General features: G+C 43.0%; 2 protein-coding genes across 15 annotated transcripts in view; one reads left to right on the forward strand and one right to left on the reverse strand.

Annotated features, from left to right (window-relative positions):
• LOC102742152 (nuclear body protein SP140-like protein) overlaps nucleotides 1–16,010 on the reverse strand; it is a 62,613-nt gene extending 46,603 nt beyond the window's left edge. For 2 of the 7 annotated variants that reach the window (XM_081813426.1, XM_081813427.1), the window contains exons 1-3: nucleotides 10,757–11,063; nucleotides 2,047–2,224; nucleotides 933–1,101 (exon numbers count right to left, since the gene is read on the reverse strand). In XM_081813426.1, coding sequence (XP_081669552.1) covers nucleotides 933–1,101; nucleotides 2,047–2,224; nucleotides 10,757–10,845 — 436 coding nt within the window. In that variant the 5' untranslated portion in view covers nucleotides 10,846–11,063. Of the gene's footprint in view, nucleotides 1–932; nucleotides 1,102–2,046; nucleotides 2,225–10,756; nucleotides 11,064–14,069; nucleotides 14,202–15,888 lie in introns of those variants that run through there. The other 5 variants (XM_081813425.1, XM_081813424.1, XM_081813422.1 and 2 more) reach the window with 5 other exon arrangements.
• Nucleotides 15,981–19,306, forward strand: part of SP110 (SP110 nuclear body protein) — a 40,818-nt gene continuing 37,492 nt past the window's right edge. For all 8 annotated transcript variants that reach the window (XM_081813431.1, XM_081813429.1, XM_081813432.1 and 5 more), the window contains exons 1-2: nucleotides 15,981–16,139; nucleotides 18,482–18,629. In XM_081813431.1, coding sequence (XP_081669557.1) covers nucleotides 16,006–16,139; nucleotides 18,482–18,629 — 282 coding nt within the window. In that variant the 5' untranslated portion in view covers nucleotides 15,981–16,005. The remainder of the gene's footprint in view (nucleotides 16,140–18,481; nucleotides 18,630–19,306) is intronic.

The following is a 19,306-nucleotide window of genomic DNA, read 5'->3' on the forward strand; positions in this document are numbered from 1 at the left end:
GGGGATCCCCACAGTCCATGGAGAGGATTAGAGCCTCTGAGATGTGGGCAGTAATGATAACTTCCATTTCTTCATACCCATGACCTTGGGCCATCCTGGTTCCACATATAATACTGACTTAAAATTTATGATTGGTATTTGATTTCCTTTATTCCTTTTTCTGACTTGGATATATCATAGCGTGGAAATATTATAGCTTTTCTTTTAATCAAGGTATGGTTTTCACAAATCAGCACATCCCATTCTTTACATTGACTTCTTTCACTTTTACTCTGCTTAAAAATCCTTCATTACCTTCTTATTTCCCAAATAGTAAACTTCAAATTTCTTGGCACTGGGTGTCAGACCCTCAAAACTCCCCATGAACTTCCCTTCCCAGAATTAGCTTCCAAACACTGCCTCCCAGTCTGTATTTTCAGCCACACTTTTCTGCCAGCCCACTGGTCCTTTCCCAGCTGCCACTGCCCCAGTCCTCTCTAGTGACTTCTCCACTGCTTGTCTGGAGAAGTGAGTTGGTGCCAACTGCACCAAATGACACATTTTCTAAGATAAAGAAAACCTTTTAATCTTTGAACATGACTACAGGTAACAGAGAGGCTTCCTCCCCTTTCCTACGAAAGCACATAATTCATGCCTTCCTCCCACCCCAAAAAAAGTAGAGACTCAAATCCTACATTTCTCAGCACCAAATTCAGGTCCTGGCCAAGCAATCATTTGTGGGGTTACTCAGCTAAATGTCTGTCACCCCCACAGGTTGTAAGTTCCATGAGGACACGGGTCATGTCCATTTTCTTCGCCACTGTGTTCTGTCCCTGCCTGCCGTGGAGCAGTCGCTCAATAAAATGACTGTCAAATATTAATGAAGATTGAATGAATGAATCGATGAATAAGATGGGCTTGAGTCCCCCAAAGTTGTTGAAAGCTATAATTACCATTTTGGAAGCTTCTGCAAATCTCAAGTAAGTCAGGATAGGCCTTTAGGTTAAGATTGCTGAACAGTACATCCAGAACTGTCTTGTCAAATGTCTTCTCCAGTTCACTGAGCACATCATAGACCACTCTTTCCACTGGGACATGATTTCTACAAGCTTCTTGAAAATGCTTAAAAATAGTGAATGGAGAATTATGTAGCTATGGATTTACAGGTTATAGAAGATGCAGATCATAACCCAGACCATCTGTTCTCTTGTGAAATGTTAGAATGTCGCACGTTTGGATGACTTCTTAAATATCCTCCGTCACAAAAATAGACTCTTATTTGAACCTCTCTGACATTGATACACACTTGAGGGAGGAATTTTGAAGAATAAATGTGGCTTCAAAGTCAAATGATTGTGGAGGCTTTAAGAGCCTGGCAGGGATGCTTCAAGAGTGGCCCTGACTGGTAATGAGAGGCCATTCTGTTGGCCGGAGAGTAACCACTGCCCTCCCCCCAGGACTGACCTGGCCTGAAGCGCTCCAGGAATTCAGGTGACCACTCTCCCCTGCAATGAACGTGGCCAAAGGGCAAAGAAAATTCATAAAGACAAAGAGAAGGCTTGTCTTCAGTGTCCCCAGGAAGACCCATCATTAACCTTCACTGTGTTCTAGGGCTCCAGAAATGTCTAAGGAGCAAGAAATGATTTGGACAGAGAGCAGCAAGCATTTGCCTCCGGATTTATCCTAACGTGACCCAACTTGCCTGTGGGTTTCAATCATCTCAGGTTCAGGTGTGTCAAATAAGAAGGCTTTGTAATGAAACATTGCCCAGTTCATTCATTTGCCTTTAGTTACTGTTACCCGACTGTATAAATGTACCTAAGATGCACCGTAGCTACGCAGCAACCCCAGTCCCTATCCAGCTACATCTCCACTGCCATGCCCTTCCCCCCACATTTCCTACAGAAGAAGGAATGTTTTCTGTGATGCTGTTTCTCCCGTCACCTCCTAACTTATAGGATGGTGGCGGTCTCCACCCACAGAAGGCCTCTGGGCCGATTCATTACACCCTGCAGTCTGGCATAACATTGGTGGAGCTGGGTATCATAAGGAAATCTCCTCACTTACTTGATACTTGTGCTCGGAGATAAAGCCACGGTCTCGGAGGCCCATAAGGAGAGGAAATGGCTTATTTATCGCACTCGCAATCTCCACCTTATTCTCTTTGAAGAGCCTAAAAATAAACTCATAGAAAACCTGCTCCTCTGGGGTTTGGTCTTCTGGGTTCTGGTTCCCTGTGAACATCCTGGAAACAAAGACACAATACGAAAACTGAGTTTCCAAGAGGTCTGTGGTGAGTGGATGATTTTAGACATGAAAGATATAGTCAAGGGAGAGCCAATATGCATCCAGTAGTGTTCTTGTGGAAGGACCAGAATAAAGGGAATGTATTTACTGAGAGAGTAATTAAGGGTGAAGTAGAAGAAGACACTTAGCTTAAGAAAGACACAGCAGTGAAAGAGTTCACCCTGTGGTAATCAGAACTACAAAGAAAGATTTTTACCTGAACCTTCTAGGGAAAACATTGAATTTAAAAGTGTTAACAGCTTTACCGGAATTGATATGATACTGTGATAGTGAATTTTATGTGTCAACTTGGAGGGGATTTGGGGATGAGATTAACATTTAAATTGGTGGACTTTGAGTAAGCAGACCCTCTGTAATGTGGGCCTCATCCAATCAGTCGAAGGCCCAAATAGAACTAAAAGACTGGGGCACCTGGGTGGCTCAGTCCTTAAGCGTCTGCCTTCGGCTCAGGTCATGATCCCAGGGTCCTGGGATCGAGCCCCACATCGGGCTCCCTGCTCAGCGGGGAGTCTGCTTCTCCCTCTCCCACTCCCCCTGCTTGTGTTCCCCCTCTCACTGTGTCTCTGTCAAATAAATAAAATAAAATCTTTAAAAAAAAAAAAAAAAGACTGATGTCTCCATGTAGGAAGAAATTCACGAATAGGCCACTTTCAGACTGGAACTGCACCATCAACTCTGCTGGGGCTCCAGGCTGCCAGCCCACATGGCAGATTTTGGAATTGCCAGGATCCATATTCATGTGAGCTAATTTCTTTTTTTTTTTTTTAAGATTTTATTTATTTATTTGAGAAAGAGAGATAGCAAGAGAGAGCATGAGCAGGGGGTAGAGGGAGAAGCAGGCTCCCTGCTCAGCAGGGAGCCCAACACGGGGCTCAATCCCAGGACCCTGGGATCATGACCTGAGCTGAAGGCAGACACTTGACCAGCTGAGCCACCCAGGTGCCCTCGAGCTAATTCCTTATAATAAATCTCTTTTACACACACACACACACACACATATACATACACATTTTGTCTTTTCTGTTTCTCTGGAGAATCCTGACTAACACAGACTGTTCTTGAAAGAAGTTCACAGACAAAAAAAATAAAAACCAACTAAGATAATATTACAGAATCTACCACTGAACAGCAAGGTTTATTATAAACAAGGTATGCCTGATTTTTTTTGCCTTTTTCCATGTATCATTGTATTTATAATGTGTCCATATTGATATTTTTAAGTCAAGTCAGTGCACTTTAATTGCTGTGTAATAATATTTTATATAAATATAGACAATATTTACCTATTAATCCTTTACTGGTAAATGTTTAGGTCTATTCCAATTTTTTGTTATTATGAGCAGTATTTTGGTGAACATCCTTGTTTATATCTCCTTATGTGCACATAACAAGAATTTCTTTTTTTTTTTTTTTTAAGATTTTATTTATTTGCGAGAGAGACAATGAGAGACAGAGAGCATGAGAGGGAGGAGGGTCAGAGGGAGAAGCAGACTCCCTGCTGAGCAGGGAGCCCGATGTGGGACCATAACAAGAATTTCTTTAGCTTATGTACCCAGAAGTGAATTGTAGAGTAATTAGGTATACTACCTTCAAACTTTCAAGTTGCTAAGTTCTTTTTCAAAATGATTGATTAGTTTACGGTCCTGCCAAGATTTCCCGAGAGTTTTTCTCTATACCTTTGTAGACCGTAAGTATTGTCATACCTCAAAATTTCAGTCACTATGGTTGTAAAGTCACTTAATTTTGTTTTTGCCTATATTAGGAAGTATTTTCTGCAGTTAAAAGAATACATGTGGCACATATGAACCGGCATCAAGGCAGAAAAGGTCTCTCGAACTGTGCCTCAGGGTTCTTTCCCTTTATCCTGTTCTGTCTGGTGTGTTTCTTGAGATTCCATTGTATATTACATGATTCAAATTACTGACAGTTGGGGCACCTGGGCGGCTCAGTCGGTTAAGCGGCCAACTCTCGATTTCGACTAAGATCATAATCTTCGGGTGGTGAGATCGAGCCCCACGTCAAGCTCCAGGCTTAGTGTGGGGTCTACTTGTCCCTCTCCTTCTGCTCCTCCCTCCGCTCATGTTCTCTCTCTCTCTCAAAATCACGGACTTAGATGAAACCACGTAATGAATGCTATTCTGCTGCACAGTATCCTGTACGCAGAATTCTAAACTAAATATTCTCTACCTAGAAAAAAATCCTACTCTTCTTCAAGAATAGCTTGGGTATCACCTCTAAGAACTCTGCCTCACCTTCTCCTGTCTAACATGTTCCCTAATCTGTTGGCCTCTATTAGACAGAGCAAGATCATTCTTGGTTATTCCAGAGTGTTCATTGACCCCACTGTGTGGTGTCATAAACAAGTACGGTAAGGTATAGTTTTGCAAAAGCCTGTTCCATTTGCCCATATTTCATAATGAGCCTGCATAAAGGCAAGTGCCGCTCTGGATGCAGATTATCTTGAGGACAAATCCTGGCTGTGCTTCTCACTTGCACTAACCTTGGCCAACTTTCTGAGATTCAGTTGCCTGATGTGACACAGGAGTAGTAATAGTATCCATTTATAGGATTTGGGGAAGCTTGAATAAGACATGTGTGTGAGTGTATAGAACAACTGAGCAGCAAATCTCCTTAGTGAACAACAAATAGAAGAAATCTCAAGGAAGGTGTACAAGAGGTAGATCTTTCGCACCCGTCTGCAACTGCAGGGGCAAGAATCGCATCCCACATGGTAAAGTTAGGTCAAAGATGCCCCTCCCGTAAGGTTTCAATTCAGTCACAAGAATATGTGTTTTTCTCTGGTCTAATATACAGACTTGTGTGTATATTCAAAAGTATGACTCGTTGTTCTGTATCTAAACTTGCCCATATAAGTGTTATCTATACGTGGAGACCTGTAAGACCCCTGGATTCCAAACATTATGGTCAAGCCTGGGAAAAGTAATTTTTAAATGCAAAAAGCTTTGTAATTCTGATTTTTTTTTTTTTTTAGATTTTATTTATTTATTTGACAGAGAGAGAGAGAGCGCGAGAGCAGGAACACAAGCAGGGGGAGTGGGAGAGGGAGAAGCAGGCTTCCCGCCGAGCGGGGAGCCCGATGCGGGACTCGATCCCAGGACCCTGGGATCATGACCTGAGCCGAAGGCAGACACTTAACGACTGAGCCACCCAGGCGCCCTGTAATTCTGATTCTTACTCGATAAATGATTCCCCTGGCTGATAATGTCTTGATAAACTTCACTGTAATTCTAAAAGGTGTAAACACTTGTAAGATTTTTCTATCCCATATTAAGAGGGTCACTGGGACTTCCCATTATACATATGGATTAGAACAGAATGAAACCCATTCCTTCCCTGAATTCCTTTAAAAAAGAAAAAGACTTCTGGCTAAAGATAGCTGACCCAAGACAAGTGCTTTGCTCCCCTCAGACTAGAGGGCTCCCTAAAATGAGAGTAAAGGAATTAAAGGCACTATAACTGAGGGAAGGGAGTTAGGTGAGAAATTGAAACCAAAGTCTGAAAGAGCAAAAGCGGTCCCAGTGCTAACTGCTATCGCTGGTGGCCCAGGATCCCAGGGGCGAGGAAAGGGTCCAGTATGTCCTGCAGTCCCTGAGAGGCAGTGGGGCCTGGGAGGGAGATGCAAGCGTAAGCCAGCAGGATTAATTGAAAGGCAAAATACTAAATGATCTGCTCCCCTCTGACGCCCCCATGCAGCGCACCCGCATCCAGGCAAGAGACTAGAGGCTGCTTCTTAAGAAAAATACAGATGACTCAGGAAAAAAAAAAAGGCCTTCACCCTCAGGCATTTGGGATTCACGCAGCCAAGACCACAGGTTTTCAAGCCCTTCTCATTAAATGGAGTTGAAAACTAGCTCTTTAGTGCCTCGCCCTTAAGTAGGAACAAACAAGAGGCCACACGCATTTGTGCAAACCTATCACAGGAAGGAGTGGAACCCAGATGAGCAAAGAACAAAAATTACCCCAGCATACATAGAAATAGTGCTGGAGACAGAAAAGAGTTTCCAAAAAACAAGTATATTGTTGTATGGATAGGAGAATATATTTTGTCCAGGATGACATGAAGAAAAGATCAGATAATAAGACAGCAGGCCTGGAAATTTAAAATGGTTGCTAAAATTAAAAAAGAAAAGAAAAAAAGGTTAGTTAAAATGGTTGTAAATAAGAAGAGCATTTTCCCAGAACATAGCGGGTAAAAAAGGGGGAGGGGGACCAACCAACTAAACTTGAAACCATAAATGTCTAAAACAGTTATGCAAATCTATAGATTCAAAGGTAAAAGGAAATGACTAAAAAATATACATCCTGTTCAGTTATTCCTGTGTGAAGGCAAGCTAACTTGTGCAAGGTGCACTGTGCTGAGCAGAGCATAATGCACACCTGAAACTAATGTAATATCGTGTGTCAACCAAACTTCAATTAAAACAAATAGCTGTGCAAGGGCTCAGAAAATAGTTCACTCTTGCACCATCTGTGTTGGTCACACAATTTTCATTTTTTTTTTTTAAGATTTCATTTATTTATTTGAGAGAAGGAACAAGGGGAGGGAAGGACAAGAGGGAGAAGCAGGCTCCCCGCTGAGCAGGGAGCCCAACACGGGGCTCGATCCCAGGACCCTGGGATCATGACCTGAGCTGAAGGCAGATGCTTAACCGACTGAGCCACCCAGGCGTCCCGGTCACACAATTTTCAATGCCATGTTCTTTACTTCTGGGCAAAGGTAAGATCGCATCTCCCTGCCTCCTTGGACTGATAGGTATCACTTTGGCAGAATTCCAAGCTAACCCCCGATTAGCCATGCTCACTTCTCCTCTCTTACAGTGGCTGTCACTTCAGATGTCATTTCAGATGGCAGCTACTCATCAGCCAAAGACAGAATCCAAGGTGAGGATTCCCTGAAGCAGAGGCCAGTGACCCACTGAGATTTTGGAATCATTGTTGCAATAGAATAATCTACTCCATTCTTACTGACACACTCTCTAGGACAAATTATTTGATGATGTACTATAATAAAAGAATTAAGAAATCAAAGTTAATTAAGAAAACAAAACCAGCAAAATTTTGTTATAAAAGAAGTGGAAGGCATCACCAAAACCCGTTAAAATAGTGATGTCTAAAACCCATAAATTTTATTTGAAAACAAAAGCACATCTCAAAAATTATTTTTTAAAAATTTTTAGAAGATTTTATTTATTTATTTGAGAGAGAGAGATCACAGAGGGAGAAGGAGAAACAGACTCACCACTGAACGGAGAGCCCGATGCGGGGCTCCTTCCCAGGACCCTGAGATCATGACCTGAGCCAAGGCAGAAGCTCAACTGACTGAGCCACACAGGTGCCCCTCAAAAATTATTTTAAAATAGTGATTCTCAAAGTATGGTCCAGGGACCCCTGGGATTATGTAAGACCCTTTCAGGTATGACCAGGGTCGAAACAGTTTTCATAATAGTACTAAGATACTATTAACCCTTTTTCTCTCTTGTCCTGTCACACATGTATAGCGGAATTCCCCAGGGAATACATGTTCTCTGGTATCACAAAAGATTGAATGCAGAGCTGATAGGAGAATCCAGCTGTCTATTCCAACTGAGAATACTGAGCCAACTATTAAAGAGATCTGTGAAAATATAAAGCATTGCTAATCTTCTTACTAATTTACTTTCTTTTAGAAAACACAGTTATTTTTCATAAAATATGTCATTTATATTAGCAGGTAATGAGTTCATTATTTTTATTAATGAACAAATAAATATTTAAGTGCTCAAGGTTTTAATTCCTAATATGGCAAATATCAATTGATATAATCTATACAAACAAAAGCTAGCTTTTGGAGTTCTCACTAATTTCCCATTCTCAAATGATCTAAGAGATAGCTGTTTGTTCAAAGTAATAATAACAACTATGTGATGAGAGCATTTGGATTAGCAAAATGACAACAGAAATGTTGATAAAGACAGGAGGGAGAAGTTTGTGACATTCCGTTATAAGATGCATGCATCTCCCATGAAGCAAGATAGTGTAATTTGAAAACATGGATATGAAGAAAATAAATGGTATCAAGCAAAGTAAAAATAAATAAGTAAATAAATAACTAACAGATATGACTAGTTGTAAATATATATTGCAACCTCTAGGGAAAGCCACTAAAAATGTTTTAAAAGAAACATAATTCATATGCTAGGGGAGAAGATAAAATGGGGTCATAAAATGTTCAATTAAAACCATAAAAGGCAGAAAAAGAAAAGAAGAAAAAGTAGGATCAAAGACAAGAATAATGAGTAAAAACATGTAGATATTAATCCAACTACACAAATACTCCAAGTGTGAATGATCTCAATATAACAATTAAAAGGCAAAGATCAATAGAGTGAAAACAAAACAAAACAAAAAAACCACCCAACTATATGCTGTATATAAGAAAGCCACCTGGGGGCGCCTGGGTGGCTCAGCCGTTAAGAGTCTGCCTTTGGCTCAGGTCATGATCCCAGGGTCCTGGGATCGAGCCCCACATCGGGCTCCCTGCTCGGCGGGAAGCCTGCTTCTCCCTCTCCCACTCCCCCTGCTTCTGTTCCTGCTCTCGCTAACTCTCTCTCTGTCAAATAAATAAATAAAATCTTTAAAAAAAAAAAAAAAAGAAAGCCACCTGAAACATAAAAACACAGGTAGAATCAAAGTGAAGCGATGGAGAAAGATTTACCATGCCTACATTAATCAAAAGAAAGCTGTAATAGTTATATTAATTTCAGACAAAGCAGACTTCAGAATAAGGAAAATTGTCAGAGCTAAAAAGGAGCATTACATAGTGATAGAGAGGTCAGTTTCTCTAGAAAGACACAGGAATCCTTAACGCGCACGCAACTAACAAAGTAGCATCGAAGTACATGATCCAAAAACTGATAGAACTACAAGGAGAAATAGACAAATCCCCTACAATTGTTGGAGACTTCAATGCCCCTATTTTAGTAATTAATAGATCAAGCAGGAAGAAAATCAGTAAGAATATAGTTGACCTGAACAGCACCATCAATCAACCTGATCTAGTTGACATTGATAGAATATTCCACTCAACAACAACAAAATACACATACCCCTCAAGCTCACATGGAATATTTACTAAAATATGCCATATTCTGGGCTATAAAACACTCTAAAAATTTTTAAAGGATAGAAATCATTTAAAAATATGTTCTCAGAGCATAATGAAATAAAAGTAGAAATAACAGATAGCTGGAAAATTCCCGCAAATACTTGGAATTAAAGAGCACACTTCTAGGGTTAAAGAAGAAATATCAAGAGAAATTATAAAATATTTTGAGCTAAATGAAAATGAAAACACAACTTGTTAAAATATCTGGGATGTAGCAAAAGCAGGGCTTGAGGAAAATATACAGCATTGAATGCACAGATTAGACAAGAAGAAAGATCTAAATGAATAATCTAAGCTTCAACCTACAGAAACTAAAGAAAAAAGAGAAACCGAGATCTAATACAAGCAGAAAAAAATAAATCATAAAAATTAGAGTAGAAGTCAATGAAACTGAAAACAGGAAAACACCGGAGAATATCAATGAAGTCAAAAGGTGATTTTTTGGGAAAATCAATAAAATTGATAAACCTCTAGAAAAGCTAACAAAGTACAAGAGAGGAAGACAGACATTACTGATATCAGAAATGAAAGAGGGGGTCATCACTATTAATCCCATGGACCTTAAAAAGATAGAGAAATAATACCACGGAAAACTGTGACGAAGAATTTGATAGAAGATGAAACAGACAAATTCCTTAAGAGACACAAACTACCAAAGTTCACACAAGGAGAAACAATCATCTGAATAACCTATACCTATTAAAAGGATTGAATCAATGATTAATAGACCTCCAAAAGGGGTGTCTGGGTGGCTTATTTGAGCACCTGACTCTTCATTTAGGCTCAGGTCATGATCTCAAGTTTGTGGGATCAAGGCCAACATCAGACTCCTCGCTCAGTGTGAAATCTGCTTGAGATTCTCTCCCTCTCCCTGTGCCCTTCCCCTCCACCACCACCCCACCCCCTACCCTCCCACCCTCCACTCATGGGTGTGTGTGCATACACTCACGGGCTCTCTCGCTCTCTCTCTCTCAAATAAATAAATAAATAAAATCTTAAAAAAAAATAGACCTCAAAAGAAGAAAGCACCAGAGCCAGCTGGTATCACTAGTGAATTCTACAAAACATTTAAAGAAAAAATGATACCAGTCCCCTCCCATCTCTTCCAGAAAATAGAAGAAAAGGCAGCACCTCCCAGCTCATTTTATGAGGTCAGCGTTAGCCCACCCTCACTTCTCGGTGCCTTCGTTTCCCTGCCTGGACTCAAGCTCGCTCATCTCCCATCTCTCGGGACCAGGTGGAGGAGCAGCTGTGGGCTGCATCCTTGGCTGCCAGGAGTGAGGGTGCTGGGTGCTGAGGACCTACCTTCTGCCACTGCTGATCGCAATGCAGGTGCCTTGTTGGGGCCCGGCCAGCATTGGAGTCTGGGTTAGGGGGTTTCCATACACTTTCATGTTGCTTTAATTTCTAACAAGAACGTGTTGAAGTCTTTGTCTTGTGTTTTAGAAGACAAATTCCCTCCCTCCCTGGTCAAATGTGTAACATCCCGGAAGAGATAAAGCAACGCCTCCCTCCCCACCTAGTTGCCTTTGTCAGTATTGGGTCTGCTTTCACTTCCTGTAACTCGGTGGTGTTCAGATGCCCTGCTTAGATGAGCTCTGAGCAGAACTAACCCCCAGCTGCCCAGAAACCAGAAGTTTGACAACAGGCATCCAATTTCAACGTTACTTTTTCTAAAAGAAACTTTTCTGGGCAGAGTTGTCTTTTGGGGGCTGGCGTAGGGAGAAAGGAGGCATGGGGGGAATGAGAGGATTCGTAGGGCCTGGGAATCATGGAACCCTGCAGCGAGGCCTCGAGAGAACCAGGGAGTTCTGCCCATGCCAGTCCATCTGCATGGCTTTTGCAAGGAAATAAGAAAATGACGCGAGTCAACATGGCTCCAAGTTTCCCTGGCTGCTAATCTGCTGTGATTTAAGAAATCTGATTTCCCCGGTATTTATTTATGTGTAATCTTGTTCTGTCATATACCTGTGGAATGAGTCTGGGAAGACCGAAATAACCAGCGTAGACGCCAACCTGGGGATCAAGGACAGGAGGTGAGGACCGACCTGGGGCTGAGCTGGCTGCCTCCACCCACCATCTACCACTGCCAGCCCCACGGGGTCGTGGAGCTGGCCCAGGGTCAACCTTGAGCAGACGTTTACTGCCTTTGTGCCTCCCCGGAGCTCTGAGGTGAAAGTCTACCAATTGGTCGATGTGTCCTGTGTGGCACCCGAAGGGTAAAAGTGAAATCGCTGAACAGCATGGTGTGGTTGTACCAACACGAGGTTGCCCTGTGCCCAATCTCTCAGGCGGTTCTCAGCCCCGGGGAGGAGGAGCAGGGCCACCTCAGTCTCCACGGCAGACAAGTCACTGTTCGTGCAAAGGAAAGAGTGCGGAAAGGTTGATTTCACTCAAATGGATCCAGGTTGCCTCGCGGTGAGGGGGCAGAGTGTAGGGGGGCAGGAAGTGAACCCCAGGTTTGCCCCGCCTCTCTCTGCTCAGGTGGTTGTGAGAAGGAAAGAAGGAAAGCCAGACATTTCAGATCCGGCCAGGCTCAGTACCCAGCCTGGACTGGACACAGGGCTGAGCAGAGCTGAAATACTCAGCCTTATGAGGTGGGGAAGATGTTCCTCAAATTGCTGGAAAGCAGCCAAAGGCCTGAGAAAACTCCCCACTCCTGAAACCCGAGGGAAGTGCCAAGTTTGACCAGAGAGGCTTGGTGTGCCATTCTAAGTTTTCTTGAATTCATGGGCACTTTACAAATGCAGCCAGAGTAATTAGAAAAAACTGAGCTTCAACTCGTCCCTGAAATCAGGGTGACAGGCTTCCCACGGGATGGGGAAAGGGTTTGGAACTGACATTACCTAGACCTCAAAGGACAATGGGATGCTAGCTACCAAGTACATCGCATTTATGTTTGTACAGAATTTTTTTCACACATAGCCGGCCTTCATTCTGTAAAGGGTTTAAAGCAACTTACAAGAACACACCGTATCAGCATAAAGTTGGAAGAAAAAGAAACGGGAGCAAAGCGCAAATAAAATAAACAAAACTGGAGGACTAGAAATCCAGGTAGGACAGTGGATCCAAGACAGGCAAATGAGAGCCAGGGCATCTGCAGAATCCAGGGCCTCGCTCAGAGCAATGGCCAAAGCAGGCGAGGTCTGGGGAACCAGAAGCAAAGCAGGATGTTTCCAAAGTATATTCCACCGAATCCTGCTTCGTCTGGCTCATTATAGATGTGCTAGAAATTTGCACAAATCTGTTTGCCAAGTATAGAGGGCCAGAGATTTCTACCCTTCTGCCCACTTCTGCTCTTTCTTTCCTCCAAAGAAGTGAACATCCATCTGGCTGGGACAGATTCCAGATTTGGGGATATTGATGAGGACATCTTCCCAGTGGGTGGGGTCTGCGTGTCTACCAGGTGCTTCGCACACCTGGGACTGCCTGTCACCACCCACTGCCCGTCCTTTGTCTCTCCCTCTCTCACGTTGTGGGGCAAATGGGCTGTGAAGCTGAGCCTCTGTTGGGCATGGCTGTCCTCTTCATGGGGCACAGTGGCCCGGATGAGGCCTGGCACAGACTACAAGAACCTGCTGTGGTGTCTCCTCTCTCTCTCCTCTTCCTGCCCTTAAGCGGCAGGCAGACCCAGGCCACCACTCAGCGGGACAATGACATAAATGTGCCAGCTTCTTTTGCTTGGAAGCACAAGGTCTTTGGCGCTCCTCAGGGGAAGTCCCGTCAAGTTTACAAGAAAGCCCTAGTTTGCAATATCATGCATTAGCCCAGATAACAATAGGTTGGAATTTTAGCTTGTATCTCCCACATGTCTTGTTTTTCTCTACGTTCGCTAGAGAACCAATCTCCCTGAGATAACAGATCCTGGACCAAGACCATCTATGCCCATCAGATAGTCGCTGGTTCCTAACACAGGAGCAGAGTTGTTTTCTTTTTCTTTTTCTTCCGTATGACCCATGGGATAAGAAGATTCTGGCCTCCGTCCTGTCTCTGTTTTCCCACCCAGATTTAGGCCAAGGAGGTGGGAATCTCTGAAGGCCAGTCAGTGCTTTCTTTCTACCTGGAAAATTCCTCCCCATTTTGCTAAGTGTGCTAAGATCTGGCACTTGGAATCTGGGAGTGAAATGTAGAGTCCTAATCACAATCCAGTGCTAGAAGTTAATGTGTTACTTTGCCACTGTTTGCCAAAGTCTACCAAACTCCCATCTTTGAACACGAATGGGATGTCCACTACGTTTATGTGCAGGTAGGTCAGATAACCAAACTCAGTTTGAGCATATTTCTGTGCAGATTCATTGCCCACAATTCATTCTCTGGTACCAACTTTTATTCAGTTGAAGTTTTGGGGTTTAAGTGATCAAAACTGACACTGACTAACTCAGGCAGAAAAATCTCAGAATTTACAGGATGGCCAAAGACTGGGATAAGAAAATAAGCAGTCTGGGCAGTAAGACTCCCAGCCCAGGTCATTCCACGGACCTCACATACACGGTATGTGGCCATTGATTTGGCAAATGTGTTCTTTCCGTTGGAAAGGAGGATCAGAAAGAGTTTTAGTTCCTGCATGACAGATAGGCACATTCATTTACAGTCTTGTCTTGGGGTTATATTAACTTACCTGCCCTTTGTCATAATATAGTCTGTAGAGATCTGGATCACCTGGACATCCCATAGAACATCACACTGATCAATTACATTGGTGACATCATGGTGATTGGACAGGTTGAACAAGAGCTGGCCAGCACACCGGCTAAAGAGGAATAAATTATTGACCCTCGACAACAGAGGTGAATCTCAAGAGCATTATGACGACCCCAAGAAGCCACACATCAAAATGCACCTACTGTATGTTTTCATTTATGTAAAACTTTGATACCAGTAACAAGAAAGGAGGCACATCATGGTTGCCTGATGCTGGGGTTGGGGAGGAGGCTATCTGCAAAGGGTACGAGGGAACTTTCTGGAATGATGGAAATGATCTATATCTTAACTGTAATTATGATTACATTTGTTAAAACTCATCGAGTTAAATGTACACTTTAAGATGAATGCATTTTATACCTCAATAAAATTGAGCTAAAAAGGAATTATACCTAATTTTAGTAAATTCTCAGTACATGTGTCATTGAAATAAACAGCGGAAGTTTTCCCATTATTACTGTATTCTCAAGCATGCGTGGCTGAGATAGAAACATCTTTTATCTTTATTCACATCTTTTTCTAGTTTAATCATTTCTGTCCAATCTGGCATTATGTTTCCACCCCTGCTTTTTTTTTTTTTTTTTTTTCGGTGTCTTTGCCTAATCTATCTTTGGGCAGGTCTAAAGGAGGAGATTCTTGGTTCCAGGCTGGGATGTCCAGTGTCCATGAGGGGGTCTTCCAGGGTAAGTGGAGGGCTTCAGGTAAATGAAGTGTGACAATTGTACAAAATGGTCTGAATCCCTCTCGCTGCCCACGTCCCTGCACCGCACAGTGCTGTGTGCTACCGAGCACCACAGAACCCTCTCCTCGGCTGGGAGTGTCACTTTGTGTCCTGGGCCTCCCTCCATTACCATGGGCTTCCTGAGGCTCCTCTGCGTCTGTCATTCTTACAGTGGTGACCTTCCCACACCAGGGCTGAGCCTGTTGCTCTAGAAAATACTCAGGTGTCCTGGTGCCTCCATAGCAAGCATGGAAGGGCTCTCCCTTGAGCACGTGAGCCTTGGCTTCAAGGCTTCTTAGACCCCAGAATCCTTTCTCCCATCTTTTTTTTCCCTAAGGAAAAAGCATGGGTGTCCCGGTAAGGGGAACTCATGGGTAGAACACATTTGAGAATTACTGATTTAAATAACGTTAAACGGATTTCTGTGTTCTCACAGACCTTCCATGCCAATGTACATAAGGAATTTTTAAAGGGTGTGTGGAGGGGGTATCCTGCAAGTGGCTGTTCTCGAGTCTTCTCCTGGCCCCAGCTCTGCCTTAGACCTGACTTCCTCACATCCCCGGCTCCCAAATGCCTGCCTGGCCCCTGATCACTTTCCTGCCCAGAGATCTGCCTACCTCTACGTGATTTCAGATTATATTCAGGTTCCCTTTTATCTCAACTTTCTTAGGCAATAATTTTATCCTGACAAATTATGGGCATTTCTGAGTCACCTCCCCTCCCCTTTGGTTTTTGTTTGTTTTTTAAAGTTTGATGATTTCTAGTAAATTTATTCAGTTGTATAACCATCACCCCACTTCAGTGTGGAACATTTTCATCCCCCCAAAAGTACAGAAGAAGAACAAGTCCTGGGGAAATAGAAGTGGGTAGGGAAGTATATAGATGGTAGATTCCCATTTCCCTCCCGTGGCCCCTGGGGCTGGACCCCTCTGCCTCCTCCCCTCTGCATACCCCTCCCCAGGCTGGTCCAGAAGGCACCACCCTCCACCTCCCCCAAATGCCCCGGGAACCTCACAAGTGTCTGGACGGAGATGGAGATGGAGGGAGGCAGCAGGCACTGTCTTCAGCTTCCTGCACGATCTGCTCCAAATACTTTCACTTTTCTTTTCTCCGGAAGCCTGGCCCTCTCTGCATGTGGCAAAGCACAGACTTCCTGTTTCACCCACTGGCATCTCCCTGCTGTTCTCTCAGTCTTCCGGGAGTGATCCCTGGCCCGGCCCCTGGACCGGGAAAGGGGCAGGAGCAGGTGGCTGACCGAGCATCCAGGTGGGTTTTTGTCTCAGCTGCTTTATTCTTTCTTTTTGGTGATTGGGCTCTGATAGCTGATTTCCTGGCAGCAGCTACAGGGTGGAACCCAACTATTGAAATTGTGAGCCTCTCTCTTTGTAAAATATTGTCTTCCAAAGATAGAGAGCAATGTGGGATTTAACCAGAGACTCCAAAAAAGGGGGACAGACGTGGGAGTGGTGGGGGAGCAGAGACACAGCTCAATTCTTCTTTCCCTAAATTCTAGCCTGTTGTTGTGGATGGAACCAGGATTTGCTCTCTACTCTTCTCTTCTGTGCTTTGTGATTTGCACTCTGCCCCAAATGGGCAACTCATTTATTATCCATTGTGCAAGTGACTAGAGGTAGTTGGTGGGAAAGAGACAATAAGGAGAGAACATTTAATTTCCTCTCCAGTGTTTCATGAACTTTTTATATATATATTTTGAAGCACATTTATGATTGCTTCCTTGAAATAAATTCTTGGAAGTGGAATTTGGGACTCAAGGGAATATATACTTTAGAGCATCTGACCCTGATTGCTAAATTAGCCTCCAGAACATTTGGACCTTTTTACATTTTCACCAGAAGCATCTGTGATTATTGCTTTTATTCTCTATGTGGAACATTTTGATAGGCAAACATTATTAAGTTGTCTTCTTTTGTACTGTCCCAACTACTAGTGAATTGCCATGTTTTCTATATATTTATTGCACACTTGACTTAATTGCCTATCTGTGTTTTGCTTTTTTTTCTACATGGATGTTTGTCTTTTGTTTATTCGTTTTTAAGACTCCTTTTACATGATAAAAGTCTGAACACTAGCATATGAGACCCAATATCATGCACTAGTGAAAAATGGGGCTTTAGTCAGACAAGCTCTGCTTTGCCAACCTTGGGCTAGTTACTTAACCTCTCTGTGCCTTGCTTTCATTCTTGAGAATTATAACAGATGAAGGATAAGGAACCTGGTGGATATTATGTCCTGAATGCTGTAGTATAATTAATCATCCTAAATGTAACCCCACGGCCACTTGCTCTTCTTACCACCTGTTCATACTGGCTTTCTCTGGCTCTGTGCTGATCTTGGCAGTATTCTTCCCCGTATGATGGATTCTGTCTATATCATGGATGCTAGATTTCCCTTCCACCTGTTCTCAATCTTCCAGGATTTCTTCATGATTATGGACCTCTTATGACATCTTTTCTTTTCCAGTACTATTATGGATTATTCTATTTTTACAATATGTTTCTTTTTTTCTGTCAAACTTAAAGGATGTGGGAATGAGTAGAGAGAGCAGGGCTGCTCAGTCTACCACTGGGATTAATCCTGGAAACAGTCATTACTTATAGTTTAATTTTCAGTCATACACAAAATGAAATTGGAAAGATGGGATCTCTGTTTTGTTTAAAAAAATATCTCTGGATGGTTGAACTTTTTGTTAGTACTCTTTTCTTGACAATTTGTCAGGAATGTTATCTGTGTGTTTTCTGCCTATTATAACATGGATATTTTCTCCTGGTCTATCAGTGGTTAATTTTTATAAATGTTGCATGGGCATGGGAAAGGTGCATGTCTTTTCTGAGATATGAAATTGATACATATAATAAATTAGTTACTTTGCCTTTACTAATCATGTCTTTCACATCTTTCATGTCTGCTTATGTTTGGCCTGCTTGTGTGTCAAAGATTGTAGGTGGGTTACTAAATTTTCTAAATATTATCAGGTTTTCATCTTTCTACTCATTATTGGGTGGTCCCTTTTTACAAGCTTTGCTAATGTTTGCGTTAAGCTGCCGCCCAGGCAATCTTAACTCCGTTCAACATAGCCATGGACCATAGAACTTAGGACCATAAACCTAGAAGCAGAAAGTTGGAATTTGTTTACCTCTACCACTTTCAAGTCGTGCGATTTGGGGCAACTTAGTAAACAACTCTATGTCTCGGGGTCCTTCACAATATAATGGGTAAAATCATAGTAACCCTCTTGCAAGCGTTTTGTGAAGATCAAATAAGTTGCTGCATGTGAAACCCTTAGAACAAAGCCCGGCACATAGGAAGTACTCAATAGATACTAGCTATTTTGACTATCTGTCTTACGTTTACCAGCAGCCCCTTTGGGATTTCAGCATCATCTTTTAGGTTACTTTCTGCCTCCATGGTCACTGGGCATGGTCATTGCCTCTTATGCCCACGACGCTTTGAGGCAGGAGTTGCTTTGCAGACTACCAAGGGCTACTACCTTTGGTACCAGGATGCTGGTCTGAAGATGCCCACTGAGCGCAAAGAGCAGCTCCCCGAGTTCCTGGAGTCTTTCCTCTCCTCTCATGCCTCTTTCATAGGATGTTCACCATGACCAGGGCCTTAGAAGAGGCTCTTCTCCAGCACTTCGTATACCAGAAGCTGGAGATTGCTTATGCCATATACAAGCCATTTCCCTTCCTCGAAGGCCTCCGAGACAGCTCCTTCATCACAGAGACAATATACCGGGTGAGTCGCGCTGCCCACTTTCCCATGGCAGCCCAGCCCCCACCAAGAAGTCCCATCACTGAAGTTTCACACCCCAAGCCCGAGGGCTTCTGGAGCTCGGAAGGCCTAGTCCCAAAGGTTCATTTTCAGGGGAAGACGGGGTCACAGGGGCTGCCATACAAATCACCTCAACCCCAGTGGCTTAAAACAAGAGAAATGTATTGTCTCACAGTTTTCAAAGCCAGAAGTACAAAATCAAGGTTCCTTCTCGAGGCTCTGAGGGAGAATCCGTTCCCTGACTCTCCTAACTTCTGGTGGTACCAGCAACACTTTGTGGTCCTGGGCTTGTAGAAAAATCACTTACGATCGCTGTTTCAATCTCCACATCAATCTCGACATCACCTTTTCCTTTCCTTGTCTTTTCTCCTTCTCTTCTTTTATAAGGACACTGGTCATTGGGATTTAGAGCCCACCTTAATCCAGGGTAATGGCATCTCAAGAGCCTAACTTAATTACATCTGCAAATGTAATTTTTCCAATGTCCCCTTTTTCCAAATGAGGTCACATTCACAGGGGTCAAGTGGACATATCTTTTTGGGGGGGTGACACCATTCAACCCACTAAGGGTACACTCCCAATTCCCAAGAATTTGTTGCACACAGTCCATTCAGATGTGAAGCAAGGCAGGCACTGGAAGA

The sequence above is a fragment of the Leptonychotes weddellii genome, chromosome 3, assembly GCF_054177405.1.
Source record: "Leptonychotes weddellii isolate Sample4059 chromosome 3, ASM5417740v2, whole genome shotgun sequence".
Classification (NCBI taxonomy): domain Eukaryota; kingdom Metazoa; phylum Chordata; class Mammalia; order Carnivora; family Phocidae; genus Leptonychotes; species Leptonychotes weddellii.